At 41.1% G+C, this 21,381-nt stretch overlaps 1 protein-coding gene across 1 annotated transcript in view; it reads left to right on the top strand.

Annotated features, from left to right (window-relative positions):
* The window catches only part of kcnq1.2 (potassium voltage-gated channel, KQT-like subfamily, member 1.2), a 475,366-nt gene that overhangs the window by 138,607 nt on the left and 315,378 nt on the right, over positions 1–21,381 (top strand). Inside the window, exons 12-13 of the mRNA XM_058985439.1 lie at positions 4,233–4,338; positions 7,437–7,505. Coding sequence (XP_058841422.1) covers positions 4,233–4,338; positions 7,437–7,505 — 175 coding nt within the window. The remainder of the gene's footprint in view (positions 1–4,232; positions 4,339–7,436; positions 7,506–21,381) is intronic.

Here is a 21,381-nt window from a genome sequence, read left to right as displayed (position 1 = left end):
AAATGTTCTCAACTAATCCATCTGTGGTCTATTGCTGCAGGTATACTGTAAATTGGTCAATCACCCCCAAAGGACAAGAATCTATAACATGGGAATTTTGCCAGTGATGGCCAAAAATGAAATATTTGCTATGGAAATGGTTTCACCATCAATGGAACTACTACAGTGCTCCCCCTTTATAACGCTGTAGTCGGGAGTCATAGTTAAGAGACCGTGCTATTTGTGTTGCACCTTATAACGAGATTACTAGTGCTAGTGTAATGGCATTATGGGGTGTCACAAAGACGGCCAGAGTGGGTGGCGTCAGACCAGACAGGAATACACAGACCAGTGGTTGTGATGATGAGCTGAGTGCAATGGCTGCACTCAGCGTTTATTTAACAAATAAAAGGTTTGAACAATGGAATACAAAACAGGACACGGCACTTGACGCCAAAATAAACAGACAGACAAAACACTTAACAAACGGTGCACGGAGACAAACAAACACGGTGAGTACAAACACTTTTAGATTTCACTTTTAGATTTCACTTTACTTTCCTTTACTTTACTTTCCTCCTTCTCCTCACCCGTTCTCCACTCTCGAACACCCAACCCCCGAGTGACTAAACGTGCATCTATTTATACTGTTTGTGCTGGGATTCAATTACTAATTAATTATTCACTTGAATCCCAGCACGTGAATTCATTACGTGAAACCCCGTGTTCACATATTATATTTTAAATGCACGTGCGTGATGTGCAATCTCGTGCCTAAATACAAATATACACTTTTTAAATACACATGAAACACAGACCCGTTTATATCCCGTGTACCAATGACTATACACCAACATTAACACACGCAACACACAAATGCACACAGGGACGGGGCACATTGCCACATATACCCCCCCTTGTGCGCAGCACACATGGCCTCAACGGCCACCTCCCCCCTTAAAAATCCAGCAGTCCAGGACAAAGTCTCGGGCTGGGAAGGGAGGCTTCAGTGGGCCCTTGGCTGGCAATGCTGTCAGCACCCCTGCCGGTAGTGGCACGGCTGACAGCCTGTTGGTCCCGTCCTGCAGCGAAAAAGCTGCGGGGGCAGGTGGTCCCCCGACCTCCCCCTTCTTCGTAGCCGGCAGCTCCCTCCTGTGGGGCTCCGGCCACAAGAACTCCTGCAGCGAAACTGCTGCTGGGGAAAGTGGTCTCCAGACCTCCTCCCCCTTCTTCGTGGCCGGCAGCTCCCCTTTCTGGGGCTCCGGCCACCGTACTCCCTGCGGAGGTACGGGCAGCAGAGGCAGCTCCTGCTCCTCTGCTCCGGGCGGTGGCGGAGGCAGAGGCAGCTCCAGCTCCTCTGCTCCTGGCGGTGGTGGAGGCAGAGGCAGCTCCAGCTCCTCTGCTCCTTGCGGTGGTGGTGGCGGAGGCAGAGGCAGCTCCTGCTCCTCTGCTCCTGGAGGTGGTGGAGGCAGAGGCAGCTCCAGCTCCTCTGCTCCTGGCGGTGGTGGAGGCAGAGGCAGCTCCAGCTCCTCTGCTCCTTGCGGTGGTGGAGGCGGAGGCAGAGGCAGCTCCTGCACCTCTGCTCCTGGAGGTGGTGGAGGCAGAGGCAGCTCCTGCTCCTCTGCTCCTGGAGGTGGTGGAGGCAGAGGAAGCTCCTGCTCAGCTGCTCCTGGAGGTGGTGGAGGTAGAGGCAGCTCCTGCTCCTCTGCTCCTGGCGGTGGTGGAGGCAGAGGCAGCTCCTCTGCTCCGGGCGGTGCTGGCTCCCTCTGCTGTGGCGGCTGGGCATGTGCGCGCCGTGCTGCCTTCAGCAGCATAGCGAGAGGCTGCTGGGGGACACCAGCATCCTGCCCTTCTCCCCCCCAAAAATTTTCAGGGGGTTGAGCCTGTAACTCCTCCCCTTCTGGCTCCTGGGGCTGAACCAGCAGGCATTTTCCCTCTGCTGGTGGCTTGGGTCCCAGGGCTGTGGAAGCCCCGACTTGCCTCCCTTTGGGCTGTGGACGCCCCGACTCCTCCCTGTTGGGCTGTGGACGCCCCGACTCCTCCCTGTTGGGCTGTGGACGTTCGGGCTCCCCCCACTCAGGTGTAGGACGTTCGGGCTCCTCCCACTCAGGCGTAGGACGTTCGGGCTCCTCCCACTCAGGCGTAGGACGTTCGGGCTCCTCCCACTCAGGCGTAGGACGTTCGGGCTCCTCCCACTCAGGCGTAGGACGTTCGGGCTCCTCCCACTCAGGCGTAGGACGTTCGGGCTCCTCCCACTCAGGCGTAGGACGTTCGGGCTCCTCCCACTCAGGCGTAGGACGTTCGGGCTCCTCCCACTCAGGCGTAGGACATTCGGGCTCCTTCCGCTTGGGCTCCTCCCATTTGGGCTGTGGATGCTCAGGCTCCTCCCATTTGGGCTGTGGAGGCAAAACCAGCAGGCATTCACCCTCTGCTGGTGGAGATGGGGACAGCAGGTACTCACCCTCTGCTGGTGGAGATGGGGACAGCAGGTACTCACCCTCTGCTGGTGGAGATGGGGACAGCAGGTACTCCTCTGCTGGTGGTCCTGCTACCTGGGCTGCTGTTCCATTTATGGTTGCCTCCAGGTAGCTGAGGACAAACTCCACACCTTCCTCCAAGGTGTTTGGGGTGTGTTCCTCCTGATAGGCCTCCCATCTCTCACAGTCCATCATCCACAGGGCCTGGACGACTATGGGCAGAGACTGGGCCTCCAGCCCAGCATTCTCCAGCATCCAGTCCCGCACTTTGATGGCGTCTTCTGCCATTTTTTTTTTTTTTTTTTTTTTTTTTTTCTTTTTTTTAAATCCAAACTGCGGTTCCTGCTCTGGCCTGAGTCCTGGAGGCGCTGTCGATCCCACGCAGGACACCACGTGTCACAAAGACGGCCAGAGTGGGTGGCGTCAGACCAGAAAAGGAATACACAGAGAGATGGGGTTTTGGTGAGGCTGAACGCGTGATCGCGTTCAGCATTTAATAAACAGAACAGAAAATAAAAGGTTTGAAATACAAAAACACTGGACACGGCACTTGACGCCAAAATAAACAGACAGACAAAACACTTAACAAACGGTGCACGGAGACAAACAAACACGGTGAGTACAAACACTTTTAGATTTCACTTTTAGATTTCACTTTACTTTCCTTTCCTTTCCTTTCCTTTCCTTTCCTTTACTTTACTTTACTTTACTTTACTTTACTTTACTTTACTTTCCTCCTTCTCCTCACCCTCACCCGTTCTCCACTCTCGAACACCCAACCCCCGAGTGACTAAACGTGCATCTATTTATACTGTTTGTGCTGGGATTCAATTACTAATTAATTATTCACTTGAATCCCAGCACGTGAATTCATTACGTGAAACCCCGTGTTCACATATTATATTTTAAATGCACGTGCGTGATGTGCAATCCCGTGCCTAAATACAAATATACACTTTTTAAATACACATGAAACACAGACCCGTTTATATCCCGTGTACCAATGACTATACACCAACATTAACACACGCAACACACAAATGCACACAGGGACGGGGCACATTGCCACAGGGGCAAATGGGAGCCATGACCGTACCGCCTTATAACCTGTTCCGCAGTATAAAGGGCTGCCTTATAAAGGGGCAGCACTGTATATTGAGAGGAACGGTAGTTCCTTATGCCAAGTTATCAGCGAAAACTGCCAGACTCTATACAGCAAGGATAGTTTATCTGTTTTCAAGGTATTGGCGCAGCAAAAGTAAATCAGCCAAAAGCACCATTTCACTTTTAATTTGTAGTTCCCAACACTCTCAGGTGAAATGTAGAAAAAAAGTCAATACCTGTCATACAGTAAGAGAAATAAGTCACCAAAGTAAGGTAAAAATGTCTCCCAGCGTTTTCTCCCAGCGTTTCCAATGTGTTTTTGTTTCAGATGGTATTTTCAGAAAGGAACATATCTTTTGCCACAGTTTTTATGTTTTCCATGTGTACCAAATCCAAATGTGGACTCCAGTGTGCAATGCAAAATTGGTAATGTGAGCACCAGTTTTAAACAGTATAATCTTCTAATATTAATCACATTTCATAATGCTAAACAACACACTGAAGATCTGAAGATCTGAAGATTGTATAAAGATGGCACTCCATTTAAAAAAAGGTAAAACTGCAGTTCAGTAGACAAATGTCATCAGAATTATTTTGCACTGCTGTTTTCCCATTCGGATAGAGCTGTCTTACTAAAAGTGTTCTTTTTTTTCCCCTGTAAAAACAAAAAAGTGAAGAAAGGCTCTCCTCCTGAGATCTCCCGGACTAACAGCTTCATGGACGACATGGACTTCATAGGGGAAGACTCTCCACTGCCGGTTGTGACAAATGCCTCACAGTAGGTAGCACCCACATTACTTTTAACTTGCTTGAGTTCCAGGTTAATCTCAGACCTTTTTTTCTCAAATGTTATATCCAAATTTGAATTGCCAATGTGTATCAGCCTTATGTTTTGAAACTGTTATGTCAGGTACTGTACCAGCTTCGCTAAGCTAGGGCAAGTAACTTTCAATGGATGTAAATAACATATTTTTCAGAATATTATTCACCCCTTTTAGAAATGTTAGAATCATTGCAGTGCACAATACACAGGGTGCGTGTTATAGCCAAAGCACGCAATATACCTGAGTGCAGTTTACATTATTATTTGTTTATTTAGCAGACGCCATTTATCCAAGGCGACTTACAGAGACTAGGGTGTGTGAACTATGCATCAGCTGCAGAGTCACTTACAATTACGTCTCGCCCGAAAGACGGAGCACAAGGAGGTTACTACCTACACGAATACTAACACATTTCTCTTGCAAAAGATGATGTTGCAGTCAAACCTTTATTAACTACTGTACAGTTTATGCTTAATTGATACATTAACAATATAGAATATATCAACACATTTTAGAGTATGATTGATCCTACTAAGTATTATTCTGACGAGGGGTGTACTTAATGCAATGCATGTGTTATAGAAGGGGATGCATTACAAAAGTGATGTTAAACTAAACTGCTCAGTCATGCGTGCAATACAAAGGTTGGATGTTTTATTCTGAAAATTGCAGTATCTTGCCTCACTACTCCTTGATTAAACAGAAGCTTGGATTTATTAACTGTTGACCTGCAACTGTTAAAACTGTTGTGAGACTATTACAGTCCATCTACTAACAGACCTCATGGCTTCATTAACAATATGTGTCTTGTTTTTTGGTGCTTGCCTCCCTGTTTGGTGTGTTTGATTGTTGCCCCCGTAAGATGACTGTAAAGTGGGAATTGGAGGGACTTTGCTTAGCACTCACACAGTTAAGTAATGCCTACAGGCACTGTTCATAAGGTGAGCCTATTTGGGTAATGTTTTTTAGACTGTGTCGTTGGAAAAACGAATGCTTCACTTTCATGCATTTGCCTCCACGGCTTTATGTGTTTTAAGCAAATGTTGTTTTTAGATGAGAAATGTTTCCTAATTTGAATAAACACGTCCGTGTTGATAGTTAGATTAATATGATTCTGTCGTGTTGAACAAAAAGTCTGGTTTTCTATCCAACAGCACAAATAAACAACTGAGTTGGAAAGGTTTTCTTTCTTTCCAGTTTATCGGCTATGTTGGTTTGCCATCTCTACACAGTGCAATATTAATAATAGGAATGGTCAACGCAATTCATCTGTGAAACGCCCTACTTATTTCTTTTACAGTCCCATTTAAAACAGCTTCAACAATTGATAATCTCGCACAAAACCCCACGTGTTCAGCTTTTCCTTGAATGCTATCGTATTTGAAAGTGCAGCAGTTCTCATGGCTTTTCACTGTCTCCCCATGTTCCATTACCCTCCCCGTCTATAATCTATCTATATCTATATCTATCTATCTATATATATCTATATATATCTATATATATCTATATATATCTATATATATATATATACACAGTGTATATATATATATATATATATATATATATAGTGTGTATATATATATATATATATATATATATATATATATATATATATATATATATATATATAAATAAGTTTTGCCATAAATAAAAATAAACCATTTTATACAATTAACTTATATGTGTTAAAAATGTAATTAAAATCTCAAGTTATCTTGCCTAGGAAGAGGCTTAAAATATAGGCAAAGAGCTGAAGCTTGCTGTATAACCCTACTGTTTGTGATGCTTTACCTAATATTACAACAGTAGATCGTCAGAATGTATTTTACTCAGTTCAATAAAAGATGGAGTGTTACTGAACAGGCTGAAGAGTTTAAAGCACAACGCATTACTTTCTCTAGCTTCCTGCTTTGTTGTACATATTCTTACAATATCTTGTTCAACATAATCACAATTTCTTTGGTATTTGTATTAACATATCCCTGGTCATAAATGAAAGCAGGAAACCAGGGAAGTTTTGTTTTAATAAGGGGATATTACAGTATTACACAATTTGGAAAAAAATATATGATACTCTTTTTAATTTTGGTTATGCTTCCTGGGGAGTAACAGTTTGAAGACTGATAACCTCCTAGTCTATTGCTGCATGTAGTAACTGCAGCATAGAACACAGGGCAGGGGTAGCGGCATTTAGCTAAGGGACGCTTGCTGCATGTAGTAACTGCAGCATAGAACACAGGGCAGGGGTAGCAGCCTTTAGCTAAGGGACCCTTGCTGCATGTAGTAACTGCAGCATAGAACACTGGGCAGGGGTAGCAGCATTTAGCTAAGGGACGCTTGCTGCATGTAGTAACTGCAGCATAGAACACAGGGCAGGGGTAGCGGCATTTAGCTAAGGGACCCTTGCTGCATGTAGTAACTGCAGCATAGAACACAGGGCAGGGGTAGCAGCCTTTAGCTAAGGGACGCTTGTGCAGCCATCAAACTCTTGTGGGCCGCAGACCCCCCCTACGCCACGGCTATAAGAAGTTGAATTATTAGATTTACTATTTCATTTAAAAGGACTTTTTTGTTTGGTTTATTTTATCTTATTGACTGTTTATTAGCACCTTACTTGATCCAGTTTTTCTTTTAAACAAAACCAGAAAATAATGATTTTTAACAATTCTGTTTAACTATGTTTTTAAATGAACAAGCTTTCTTGCATTGCGTAATTAGTAATCCCTGTAAGGTGGGCTTATACCTTATGTGGGGGATGCAGGTTGCCCATTTTGGCATCCTTGTGTTGTGGACCCCTGACAGGTTGAAGCTGGTTTGAAGAGGGAGGAAGCTTTAAAACCAGGTCTGCATGTACTTTTTTTGTCATATTGCATCATCATTTGTTAATACCATCATCTGCACATACCATAAATGAGTGTTTTCCATATAGGATCCAACCACATAGAATCAGATTCCATTTAAATGCCTTTTTGCATTCCAAAATGATTCAGTAATCTTGCTGTATTCTTAAGTGAAGCTTTTGTAAAGAAAGACAAATGCTTCTTTCTTACAGTCTGTTGACAAGTCCTTTCATGGCAAAGCCCCTGGATTCGTACTCCACACAGCAGTTGAATTCAGCAAGGTATTTATGGGTTTATCGCTTATTTTGTTTGCATGTTACTTTTTTTTTTTAAGTCGGAGGATATTATATAGAGTTATAAGACCCTGAGCATCTGTGTACGAGGGAGTATTGGCAGTAGACAAGAACAGACTAAGTCTGAAAGCCAAGACCTTTTAACGCTAATTAAATTGTCATTATAACCCATCCACAGATGCTCGCAAGCAGTTTTATATAGCCCATCAGCTTCCAAATAGTGCCCTATTTAGGTATGTTTATATTTTGAAGGGAATTCCACAAGGAGGTATTTGAACAATTGTGATGTGACTGTTTGGAATTGATTTTGCAGTTGAAAGGAATTCCGAGAGGTGTTTTAACAAGGTGACGTCAATGTTCTGAAAACTCCTTGACACTCTATAATAGGAAATACAGTACCCTTTAAAAGGCTGGAAGTTAATGGATTAACAGCTGGTTTCACAGATCCTGATTAGCACTAATCTTGGACTACCTTACCTGCTGATCAGGGTCTGTGAAACATGCTGTAGTTAAATCCTATTTAATTAGCTTGTATCACATTTTTGGAATAAATGCCTTTGATTATTGAATGCCTTTGATTATTGAAAGCAATGTGCAGATAATTGTTCAAAGTAAATTAGATGGTTGTCTTGTTACTTGACAAGTGCAGTTATGAGGAAACATTTAAAACCTGAAACAGCTTGAAGCTGTAATTTCTGCTAAGATTACTTGGGAGAGTCATGACTACTAGGAGACACAACAATTGGAAGTTCCAGAGATTGCTGGGAGATGGTGTTGTTGAATACTCTATCGCTTTTTACAGTTTGCATGCAATAAGCAATCACTTTGATGAAAGTGGATGGTCATCATCGTTAAGGTAAAGTGTTTAAGGGCTGATGTTCTGGTACTTGAGTTATTACTTAAGTGTGTGAGAAAATAAGCTTAAGCATTGTTGCACATTTTCTTCTGTGCCTTTCATACCTTTAAATGCTGTAAATGCATGCTTGTATAATATATCTAACACATGCCTATTGGGGCACTGATACTCTACAACGTAATCCCCTATGTAACGCACTACCCAAGTCAGAATGTGTCCAATATGAATATTTTTTCATTAGCAGTTTCAATCCCAGAACCAACAAGTACCGAGGTTGCAAGAAAGAAAGGGTATTCCAGAGTGAGTAAATGGGATTTGCATAGGGTTACCATACGTCCGGTTTGTCCCGGACACATCCTCTTTTTTGGGCTTCTGATCTCTGTCCGGGCGGATTTTTGAAAAAGAACGAATGTCCGGGATTTCGCCTGCTCTCCCCTTTGCTGTTGCTGATGCTTGCAGAACTGCAATTCCGGGCTTGTCCTAATAGCACTGCGACTGCGCAGACGGCGTGCGACTGTATTGTTCACCGGGGACGGTTGTACTGGATCCTGGATTTGATCTTGCTCATGTGACCTATTGGGTTGATCAGGGTTGATCCTGAGCTCAGTTTGAGCCCAAAATCTGATACTAACTCGATCTTGCTTCAGAGCAGGATCACAATCAGATCAGAGCTTGATCGAACATTTTTAAATGGGGGGGAACTTAAAATACGATGCTCATTCATAGACTGAAAGACGAGAGTGCGTATTTCGTGATCGGCAAAAGCCTCTTCAGGTTTATTGCGTTATAGCGTGCTCTGCAATCCTTTAGTTTTGCTTCAAATACATACACTGCGTAATATAAAATATAGTAAAATGAAACAGGATAAAACAGCCCTTTTACATTGCACTGAATACATTTGTATCATATCCACACATGTTTGGTACAACTATCATATAACACACGTTGTTAAACGAGCCAAATATGTAGTGTCAAAACATGTAAGCAATTCAAAAAAAGATCTGACTTCATATTTTTTAACTTCCTGCTTTTTGGCCATCACTATAAAAAAAAATGAAAATAAATAAATAAATACAAATTATATAGACCTATATATTATATACATATTCTTGTAACCTTGTGTTGCCAGGTAACACTTGTAAGTCACCTTGGATAAAGGCATCTGCCAAATAAATAAATAAACAGGAATTATTTCATTCAGTTGCCCTACACAAATAAATCAAAGAGATTTGCATAACAAAATGACTACCAGTACATATTGTGTTGACAAATTGTACTTTTACCAGCAGAGGTTTGAGACCTTGTAATTTTCATGTTAAAATGTGCTCTTTATCCCTGAACGCTAAAGCGAGTGGCATGATGTAGATTTTAATGGGAGATATGAGAATTCCACTTAAAATATATTTCTGGAAACCCTGAGATTTAAATACTGGTACGTAAGATGAATACAGTTTGCTATTAAAATGCTACTAGTACTGTATTGGTATTTAAGAAAACTGTATTTAAAAAATTATAAATAAATACTTTGAAAGTTTCAGTTTCCATCTCTTAAAATATGTAGATGTTGCTTGAACGTCAAACTGCAGCAGGGCACAGACGATAATGAAACAACACTGAGCTACAGTGAGTTCCAAACTTAAAACATTTTCTTGTTGTTTAGGTAAGTGCTTTGATCAGTTCAGCAATCTCAAGAAATGTGTTGAAGGTTGCAAAAGTGATGAAGAGTTCAAGAACTTGCTAGCACTCCAAAAATGGGCCAAATATTTCGACAGGTCCAAAAACATTGAATGTCACTCAGCACTGTTGCAGATTACACAGTTCTTTGCTGTTCCCTCTCACAATGCAAATGTAGAGCAAGTTTTTTCACTGATGCAAAGTCAGTGGACAAGGAAAGGAACAACTTGACTGGTGAGTCTACTTCAACCACTGCTGTGAAAGATACGCTCTGCAGAGAAATATGCATGGGCACAAAAAGAGCACAGTAGGAAAGGGATGTTTGGTGCACAGATTTGACAGTTATCGTGCAAAGACTTTTTTGATTGCTAAGCCATAGAGTACTGACTGTAAAAAGTTACATGTATGTTTGATGCAGGCCATTATACTTATTTTTTTAATCATTTTCAGTTTACAGTTTAGTTTTTCTGTGTTCATTTTGCACAACGAAAGATGAATCTCTTTCTGAGCATCTGAAATATGGTAACCCTAGTTTTGCAGCTATGTTTATTTATTGTGTAGTTTAGTTTATCAGCAAAATAAACAGGGCGTAAATAAAACGCAAACAAAAGTTGCCTGTTGGCAGGAAGTGAAAACAATTTAAATTTCCGCCTGTTGGGCAGAACAGCCCCTAAGTAACAGTGAGATTTAGCTCTGGGTAGCAGAGTGTACTGCACAGTGCATTAATTATTAATCATGTATACTTACGAGCCACTTTAGGGTCCTTCATTCACCCTCATGTATCAGAACTGTGACATAAACCACACTATTAAAGTGTTACAGGATACCACTGTTTACAGGAAACACATTCCAGCACTGTCTTCTGTGGTGTCAGTATTGCAGTCTTCCATTTTTACATGTTGCCTCTTCTTTTGAAATTTCAATAGCACATTACAAGGGAACACATTTCTCAATGTTAACACAGGAGTGCTTGCCAGGAGAACGATTTCTTCTAAACACTGCCGTGTATTGAGCGAGATCATGCTCCTCCTGCAGCAGTGCTGCTCCCACAATATGCCACTCATTCAATCAGAGCACCAGCATCAGTGCAGGAGGGAGCAGGATCGGAATACACTGCAACGCTCAGAAGAAAAAGTAGCCTTCTCCGGGCGAATGTTCCCCCAGTAAAAGTTGAAAACAAGCAATTCCCTAGTTGTGTAAATACAATTTTAAAACAATCTAGATCATGCTGAAAATTTATATTTTTGTAAAACTTTCCCAGGTGGATTTCGACAAGGCCTGATTGACGGTCTTTATGATAAATTACTGTCATGTCTGGAAATATGCACACTTGAAATGTTTTATTCATTAAACTGCTGGTTCCATGACTCACTGAGTTGCCTTTTACCACAGAAAAAGACACAGGTGATGTCACTGAGACAGCCACAAACAAATGGGCGTTAGGATTGAAAATAAGTCTGGTTTTGTTTATTTGGCAATTGTTTTCAATGACTGATGTTCTTAATATTACTATGGGGAAATTGATTTATGAGATTTACAATTATGTTGAAGGAGAGATAGCCAATGCTTTTTGTCAGCTCTTGTTGGTATAAGAAACGTTGTCACTGGTCCACTGTGCTAAAGATATTTTTTATTTTTACTTTAATTTTGGTTCCCTATCAAGTACAAAATGTAACCATTACCTAATGGGTATTTATCCATAAAGACCATAAAACCTGAATAGATACACCAAAGCTGCACACAGTGCCTGTGACGCAGTCGCACCCGCCCCTGAGGGCATAAAAAGGACTGCTGGCACAATATCGTCATCATTTTTCCTTTCACCGACCTGAGAGAGAGATCTAGTGCACAGATAAGTATCACTTATATCTGATTTTATCTGATTCTCTGACTTCGCTTGTGTTTTACATGTAATGCGATTTAATTACATGTTTAATAATATCTAATTACACGTTTGTGCGCTCAGCCATGGTTTTTCGTTAGTCCCCTAGCGACTTTTGGCCCTACACGAAGCCGATGACTTCGCCGTCCCTTCCCTGGGATCGAACACCGCAGTCGGCTATTGTATTCTCTCTTAAACTGCTAAGCTTCGGTGAAGGTTAAAAATAAAAATTCTGCTTTTTGGTATAAAAATGATATTAAAACAACTGTTTTTCTTCTATATTGTGTGATATTTTTTTTCTCTGTGTGTATTTTCTGTATTTTTTCCACAGAAACACAAAAGACTGAGACACGCGCTCAGGTCAAGCTGCTTGCAGTTTTTCTCTCAGTGTCTCGTTGTCACATTAAGCTCTGCTTGCAGAATTAGTGTGCAGACTGTTAGGGCTCTAGTAGTAGGCTTTCCCCAGTTTTCGAGCTGCTGGTTAGCCAAGAGCGTTGTATAGGTGGGCATTCCTATATTCGTTTTTGTGGTAGCTGTAGGTCTAAGGCCTGCTCCTGTTCCCACCGATACATCGAATTAAGTTACCTTCTTTCTGAATCACTAGCAGTTGCTGGGCTCAGCTCTGCTTCAGGTCTGGTTGTTTGCAGTCTCTACCGCAGTGTCTCACTGCCACTTTGGTCCCTGCTTGCAATACCACTGCGAAGGTTGTCAGTGACAGCGGGCATCTTCCAGTCTTAGGGCTGTGTTATGTTAAGCATGAAGCTATACAGGTGGGCATCCTGCATATTGCTTCTTCGGTAACCTTGGTTACTAGTACTATACTTACTGTTATAAAAATTGCAGCAGAGCGGTTGTTTGAATTTACACCACAGCTGTTTTACTATGCCTGGCTTTCACTCTTGCAATGTCTGCAAGGAAGGTCGCCCCGGGGAGGACAAGCACGGCAGATGTGCTGCCTGTTTGGGTCCAGAGCATGCTGAGGAGGCACTTGCCAACCACAACTCCTGTGAGTTCTGTGCGTCTTCTTTGAAGCGCACGCTAAAGAAGCTAGTGCCTTGCAGCTCTGTAGAGCAATCTTCGTCCATTCCGCCTGGACAAGTGTCTCCCCCATCCTCGGCTCAGAAAGAGAGGGTTGTATCCTCTCCTGAGGGCTCGGTTGCAAGGGAAAGCAAGAAATCTTCACGTAGGAGACTGCCTTTGTGGTCTCCCTTGTCTTTTTCCTCTTTCTCTTCTCCTCCTCCTGCCCAAAGTGGCGTCCACACATTCCCAGTATGGGTACAAGTGGGGTGTTTTTCAAACGTGGTGTCCGCCTAAGGGTTTTGACCCTACGACCTGTCCCTTGGCAGTGATGCTGCAATTTCTACAACACCTATTTGATGAGGGGAAATCCCCCTCTAAATTAAAGGTCTATTTGGCAGCTATTTCAGCTTGCCATACTAAGATTGATTCAGTCTCCCCAGGAGCTCATTTCCTGGCAGGACAATTTTTAAGGGGTGCTCGGCGGCTTCGGCTACCTATGAAGGACATTGTCCCTCATTGGAGGCTTAATGTGGTGCTGGAAGTGCTTATGAAGCCTTCCCTTTGAGCCCTTGCATTCAGCTGAGCTGAAATATTTGTCTATGCTTGCAATCACATCTGCTAAGCAGGTGGGTGAGATACAAGCATTTTCAATTGCAAAAGCCTGCTTAATTTTTGCAGAAGCCAGGGTGAAAGTTACACTTTGCCTCGTTTCCAGTCTGACAAGAACCATCAGCTCCATACGCTGTGTCCATTGCGGGCTTTAGCGTACTATATGGACAGAACTCAGAGTTGGAGGCAGTCTAAAGAGTTTTTCGTCTGTAATGGGGCTATGTCCCATGGGAAAGCTCTGTCTAAACAGAGGCTGGGAAAACACATCACAGACACAGTTAAGACTGCCTATGAGCGAGCCAACTTGCCCCCTCCAGAGAAGCTCACTGCCCATTCCACCAGGAACATGGCAACTTCGTGGGCTTTGTTCCAGGGCTCATCTGTCAGGGACATTTGTGATGCAGCAGTGTGGGCTACTCTGTATACTTTTACGCGGTTCTATCAGCTGAATGTCATGGATCCACAAAACCCTGGTTTTGGAACGAGAGTGTTAATGGCAGGTGAGTTCCCTCAATTTTTAAGCCCCAGCTATTGTAATGAGCAAGGTAGCCTTGGCTTAGCCTTGTGGCATTCTGGCTGGTCTGCAATATTGCCTTGTGACAACTTTGGTATTCATACCCATTAGGTAATGGTTACATTTAGTACTAGATAGGGAATATTAGGTTATTATCATAACCCTGGTTCCCTGAAATAGAAATGCAACCATTAACCTTCAAGGTTGCTGCATTATTATTGCAGCAGTCTTGGAGAAAAAATAATGACAATGTTGTGCCAGGGGTGCAGTCCTTTTTATGCCCTAGGGGGCGGATGCGAATGCGTCACAGGCACTGTGTGCAGCTTTGGTGTATCTATTCTGGTTTTATGGTCTTTAAGGGTAAATACCCATTAGGTAATGGTTGCATTTCTATTTCAGGGAACCAGGCTTATGATAATAACCTAACGATATGTAGATTTCTCAAGCCCCGCAATGTAGCCAAAGAAAGACTATGCTTCCTTTTTCCTGGCATTGCATCACTTCCTGTGGTAGTGTCAGTTTCCCTGGTTTGGCCAATGGGCCTTATTCTGGTAGATCATGTGATTAATTCTGACACAGGAAGTGCAGGTGTACCAGGAAGAGCAAAAGTGGAGCAATGGACAAAGATATTAGACACAGTGATATTACTTAATAACTGCAGATGGTAGTAATTTGTAATTCACAGATTTTACATTTTGTAAGATTTAGGCGTTGGTCTATTGTGAATTAAAACTGGTTACTGCAAGATGCATTTCATTTGAAATTCTCAAATACAGAATTCATAAATGTGTTGCATATACATAGTTTATACACACACTTGGGCTGGTTATAGAAGCTGGAGCAGTGTTTCCATAAATAACGTGTGTGTCTGCACTTTGCTTTATCCAATGCATTTACCTGAGGCATCCTGTAGATTGCATTGCAAATACATTCTTAAGTGATGTTGTTTCTCTTCCACAGTATATATTTTTTAAATGCTTCATTTGAACTGGGTGGTTTATAGTTCACCATAGGACGTACTGCCACACCTGCTAGTCTTGTTTTAACACTGCTAAACTTTTCCAGGACAGAATATAGTCATGTTCATAGGTAGGTTAATTCCATGTTCTGGTTTTTAATTGGCCACTCTGTTTTGTGTGCAATCGGTACTGGTCATGCTGGTTTAAGGGGGAATGATACACATGTTCTAAGATTCTAAAGTCAAGTGATTGTTGTTTACACTCAAGAGAATATATACACATGGTCAGCATCAGTAAACACAAGCTGAAGGTCACTGTAGTAGAACTACATATCTATAATGACATGTTTAGCAATAGAACTGCTTGGTTGGGGGTTTGTGCTCAGGGTTGTGTTTGATTGGTGCTGTTGCTTGGTACTAAATGTGCTCTGTGTTTAGATTGACCGAAATGACCTTGAGCATTGTATACATTAAAATAATTGCTTTAAACCTGTGCTGGGTTTATATGCCAGTATCCAGTCAGAAACTAGTAAGTGTGTGTTCCAAAACCAGTAAGGGCGTGTGCCTGTGTTTGGACAGAGTGCACAGAGCATCATGCATGTTGTGTTTAAAGAGAGATTATATTGAGGGGAGCTCTTATTTCTTCACAAATGTCACAAAGCAAGACGAAACATGCATGTCTTTGAATAATGCCTTTTAACTTACTGTCTGTAGGCATGGAGGTAGATGTTGCTTGTTAATTGTAAAAGCAAAACTGTGGAAAGAAAGCATGTCCATAAATCAAAATTGTAAAATGCAAACAATAATTTTCAACAAAAGTACACACTCTGTCACCCCGCTTGCCTATTTTCATTACAACTTGTAGTACATGAATGAAGCAACCACAGCGTAGACTTAAAACTCACATTTTAGATTGTAGAATAGATGATAAAATAGGGGTTCAAATTTTTGGGGTTTACATGTATTTTTAATTTTTTACTCCAACTGGGTTTAAACTTTTAATATAAAATCATGTTTATTAAAGGATTTATTTATTTATGCACGTACAGACACATGCTTAAAGGTTATATTTTGCATTTTGAAAAAGGGATCTTGTTAATTGAAACTGCATTCCTATATTGTTTATATAAGCTAACCTGATTACAATATATATCTTTTGGCACCACCAGGGGTCGCTGTGGTGGTTTTCATTCGAAAGGGAAATAAAAACAAGCAAATACCAAATGAAATACCAGCTTTGTTTAACAGTGTAGTGCTTCAGCTACCCAGGTAATGATTCTCACCAGTGTAGTATTCTGCAACTGTATATTCTAATCCTCTTTAGGGGCAGCAGTGTGGAGTAGTGGATAGGGCTCTGGACTCTTGACCGGAGGGTCGTGGGTTCAATCCCAGGTAGGGGACACTGCTGCTGTACTCTTGAGCAAGGTACTTTACCTAGATTGCGCCAGTAAAAACACAGCTGTATAAACGGGTAATTGTATGTAAAAATAATGATATCTTCTAACAATTGTAAGTCGCTCTGGATAAAGGCGTCTGCTAAGAAATAAATAATAATAAATAATAATAATTGAAAAATGCAATGCACACACACACACACATTATACGTTGGCAGCAGTGTGGAGTAGTGGTTAGGGCTAAGACTCTTGACCGGAGGGTCGTGGGTTCAATCCCAGGTGGGGGACACCACTGCTGTACTCTAGATTGCTTCAGTAAAAACCCAACTGTATAAATGGGTAATTGTATGTAAAACTAACATGATATCTTGTAACAATTGTAAGTCGCCCTGAATAAGGGTGTCTGCTAAGAAATATATATATGTGTGTGTGCATTCTTCTGTTTTTTTGTATTCAGCCAATGAAGGACTTGTAGTCCGAAACATCCTGATAATAGATTTGTAATCAATTATTCTACCTTTTTAAGTACCTGAAATATCCTTTTCTCTTTTGTATTATATGTATATTTTAATAGAATCGCCCTCACCGCGGTTCGTTGCCCCTTTAAAAACACTGACCCAACACACAGAAATGGATTTTTGAAAGCGCGGTTGCACTATTTTTAATTAACAATACAAAAACAAAATAAACAAAACAAACACCTAGCTCTTCTTTGAGCAATAACTAAAACAAAACAGGAACCTTAACTAAAAACAGGACAGCTAAGCTGTTTACCTGTAACCAAAACAAAACAAACAAAACAGCACACACAAAAAAGGCTTCACTCTACCTTTTTCCTTTTAAATTCTGGCTGTACCCACACACCAGCACAGTCGGGCTTCTACCCTCTTCAGCAGCAGCCTAGAGCAGACTGACTGCTCTCCTTATAAACCCTGCACCTGGCTCTAATTTTCAATCATAGCCAGGTGCAGGTGATAATTAACAATCAAACAATTAACAAAAACAATTAAACAATTAAAACAAACCATAAATGTGCCTACGCACATGTTTTTCTGCAGGGAGGTTTTAACCCCCTCCCTGCTGTCTCACTATATATATATATATATATATATATATATATATATATATATATATATATATAGTGTGTATACAGTACATTCATATCTACTTTTTTAATATGTGCTACAACACAGATTGTTATCTGATTGTAAAGTGTTTACCTCCAAAGGTTTTCCTGCATGTCCTCAATAAGAGCCAAGCGTCGCCACATCAGGCAGTGTACCACTGCAGCCACTCTACAGTGGTCTGCACCTTTTCAGAGGAGGTGCAAAGTGTTTTGAGGGTCAGCAATTGTCCAAGTGCAAGGCATTATAATGCCTTGCTTTGTATTCCAGATCCCTGCCACCAGATGAAAACCATTCTTTACATACGCTGCATTTTTAGTGACCGCTAAAGTCCCACTTTATGCCAGCTAGACACGTTTTTTTGACTGCAATATGGGTGTTTTGCAGCCGCATATCACTTTGCATGTATCCTTACATCAGGCCCTATGTGTGTAAACGGTATTTTGGATAAGTAAAATGCAACATTTCCTTGAAGTCGCGAGTACTTCCAATAAATACAGTACATACTTTAACTTATTGGGTATGCATTACCATTAGCTAAAGCATTACATTTTAACTGTAATGTTCATTTGAACTACTGTACACAAACTTGGTCTCATTTAGTCCTCCTTTAGACCTGCCTTAATAATATTAATAATATTAGTCTGAAACATTGCTACTGTCGATGTAGTGAGCTACAGTACTGCGTTCACCAAGTCTCCTCCCACTAGTACTGGACTGTTATAGTTACTTGTTGATTTCAGTAAATCTTCCTTTCTCTCTTGTGCTCTCCCTTTCCAAGTCGACAGACACTCTCCCTAAAAATTAAAACAATTAAAACATTTCCAAAAATATATATTTTTTTAAACTGTACCGTTACTGCACTAATGCAAAGAAAGAAATGATAATATTGTATTCCTTATTGATCGACTTCTACAGCAATATAAAGCATCCTGACTCTCCAAACACAGAATATGGTATTTATTATATAGATTTACCTTCCAGAAATTCAGTGGACAGTGGATAAATTGATAGGTTAGGTTGAGGCAGACCAAGATGGTGGTAAGAAATCCTGACGATCAAGAATCCAGTCTTATTCACCTGTCACAAACTCATATTGCAAGTGAGTGATTTAACAATAGACTTTTTTAAAATTATTATTATTATTATTACTTTTTTAAATTGAAAACTCAGACTTATTTGTCACGTGTTTCTAGCAATTCCCAAGCATGCTACAAACTGTCATGTCACACAGTATGCTGCTTATCTGGAGCGCTGTCGCCATGAATTATAAACCTGATAAAGATTCCCTCTCCATGTGCTGCTCTGTACACAATTGTATTTTATGATTCTCTATGTCAAATTTGATCGTTAGGACCTGTGAAGAGGATGGGATGTGAGTGACGTCAGACCAGGAAAAAATATACCAGTACTGCGGTACAGTGGCGACTCGTGACTTGAAAAACTGGTGGGGCACAGTCCCCCTCCCACCCAAAAACTAACAAAGCTCAGACCATGCCCCTATATTCTTTCAGCCTTGTACCCAAATCGTCTCACGCTAATAGATGGCGATTTAATACTTATTTATTACAGAATGAGGAGTTCCTTAAACAGCTGCGTTCTGGTTTGATTGAATTTATCCAGTTGAACTCCAACTCGACTGACAATCCACAAATATTGTGGGAAGTAACTAAATGTTTCTAAGAGGCAACTGTACAGCATTTGCTTCTCACTTAAATTCTTCTCGCAATAGACAAATAGTTCAATTAGAGAAAGAAATACTGAAAAAGAGCAGAAAAGCAAATATTTGACAAAGAGAGCTAAACTAATAATTTTGAAAAATAAATTCAATGATTTGACCTCAGTTAGAGCAGAATTCTTATTACACAAAGGCAAACAATTATACTATGAAAATGCAGATCGGCCTAGTAGGCTTTTAGCCTTGAGACTTAAGAATAATGAACGTTTAGCGTGCATAAGCGCAAAAAGAACTTCTGATGGTGTCTTGACATCTGATCCTGAAGAGACTAATGGTGTTTTTAAGGACTTTTATTCTGCTTTGTATATGTCTGATAAGCAATCCAACACAGACAAGGTTAAAGAGTTTCTGGATAATCTCAAGTTACCTAGACTCAGTAAGGAACAGAGTGAACAGCTCGAGGCTCCACTAACTTTAGAGGAGCTGGATCGTGCTGTACGCTCTATGCAAAAAGGGAAGTCTCCTGGTTTAGATGGTTTGCCTCCAGATCTGTTATTGACAATATGGGATTTGGTGGGGCCATTAATCCTAAAATCTATTAATTATGCTATGGACATGGGTTCTTTTCATAGAGACCAAAAGATATCCTTTTTCTCTTTATTACTGAAAAAAGGAAAAGACTCCCTTGATTGCTCGAGCTATAGACTGGCCTCGTTAATTAATTCAGACCTTAAATTGTATGCAAAGGCTCTGGTCTTGAGGCTTGAACCGTATATAGGCTCTTTAATCTGTCATGATCAGACAGGCATTATGAAGGGCAGGCTTGAATCAGAAAATCTACGGCGCCTACTTCATATATTAGACAATACTGGGAGTCAACCTGACCCGTGCGCAATCCTTTCACTTGACGCTGAAAAGGCTTTTGACCGTCTTGAATGGTCCTTTTTGTGGTTAGTTTTAGCTTATTATTTATTAAAATGATTAGTACATTGTACAATACTCCTACAGCATCTGTACAAACTGGCTTATATAAGTCCTCACCTTTTATTTTAGAAAGAGGCACCTGGCAAGGCTGTCCTTTGTCGCCCTTATTATTTGCTTTATCGTTAGAACCGCTGGCCCAAGCTATAAGACAAAGCTCAGATATTACTCCCATTAGTATTAACGATTCTAAACATCATATCTCATTATATGCAGACAACATCCTGCTATTTATTTCTGATGTCTCTAAATCTATCACAAAGACTCTGGATTTGTTTACGGAATATGGGAATTTATCAGGGTACAAGATAAATTGGAATAAATCTATTCTTATGCCTCTAAATATAAAAGCTAAGAACCTCTCCTTACCCCAAAATTTCCGAATTCAATGTAATGTTAACGGCTTCACTTACTTAGGTATTAAAATCCAACCCACGCTTAATCAGATTAGTAAAGATAATTTTGTAGATGTATTAAAGAAAATTGAAAAAGATTTAGAGAGATGGGCACCCTTCTATCCTTACATGGTCGAATTTCAATTATCAAGATGAATATCCTGCCCTGCATTAACTTTTTATTTTTCATGTTGCCTCTTTCTCCACCAATTAATTACTTTAAACAGGTTGATTCCATCATTTCTAAATTTATCTGGAGAGGCAAACGACCAAGAATTCGACTCTCAGTTTTACAGCGTCCTAAAGGGGTTGGTGGTTTGGTGGTTACTAATTTTAAATTGTATTACTGGGCATTCCAGTTAAGAGCCTTTCAGATTTGGTTGAACCCAGTATCTTTGGTGCCTTGGCGTAAAATTGAAGCCTCACTGGTTTCACCACTGAGGCTTCAAGATATTCCCTTTTCAGGGCATAAGTCTAGTGCCTTTAATCTTAGAGCAGGTTCTATTATAGTTAATTCTTTGAAGATCTGGAAAATGGCTGAAAGAAATCTTGGAGTTTTTTTCAAAATTTAACAGCTGCTCTCCGATATGGAATAATCCCTTGTTAATGACTGAGGGGCAACCATTTAAGTATGCAGATTGGTCATCCAAAGGCATATTCACTTTAAATGTCATTTTTAATGATAAGGGCCTACGCAGTTTCCAGGAACTTAAGGACACCTACTCTCTCCCCGGTTCGTCCTACTTTTTGTACTTGCGGCTCCGTTCGGCTGTCCCTGC

Source organism: Acipenser ruthenus, chromosome 14 (genome assembly GCF_902713425.1).
Source record: "Acipenser ruthenus chromosome 14, fAciRut3.2 maternal haplotype, whole genome shotgun sequence".
NCBI classification, from domain to species: Eukaryota; Metazoa; Chordata; class Actinopteri; order Acipenseriformes; family Acipenseridae; genus Acipenser; species Acipenser ruthenus.
The sequence above is the reverse complement of the archived record's forward strand: the minus strand, read 5'-3'. Positions and strand labels throughout refer to the sequence as shown.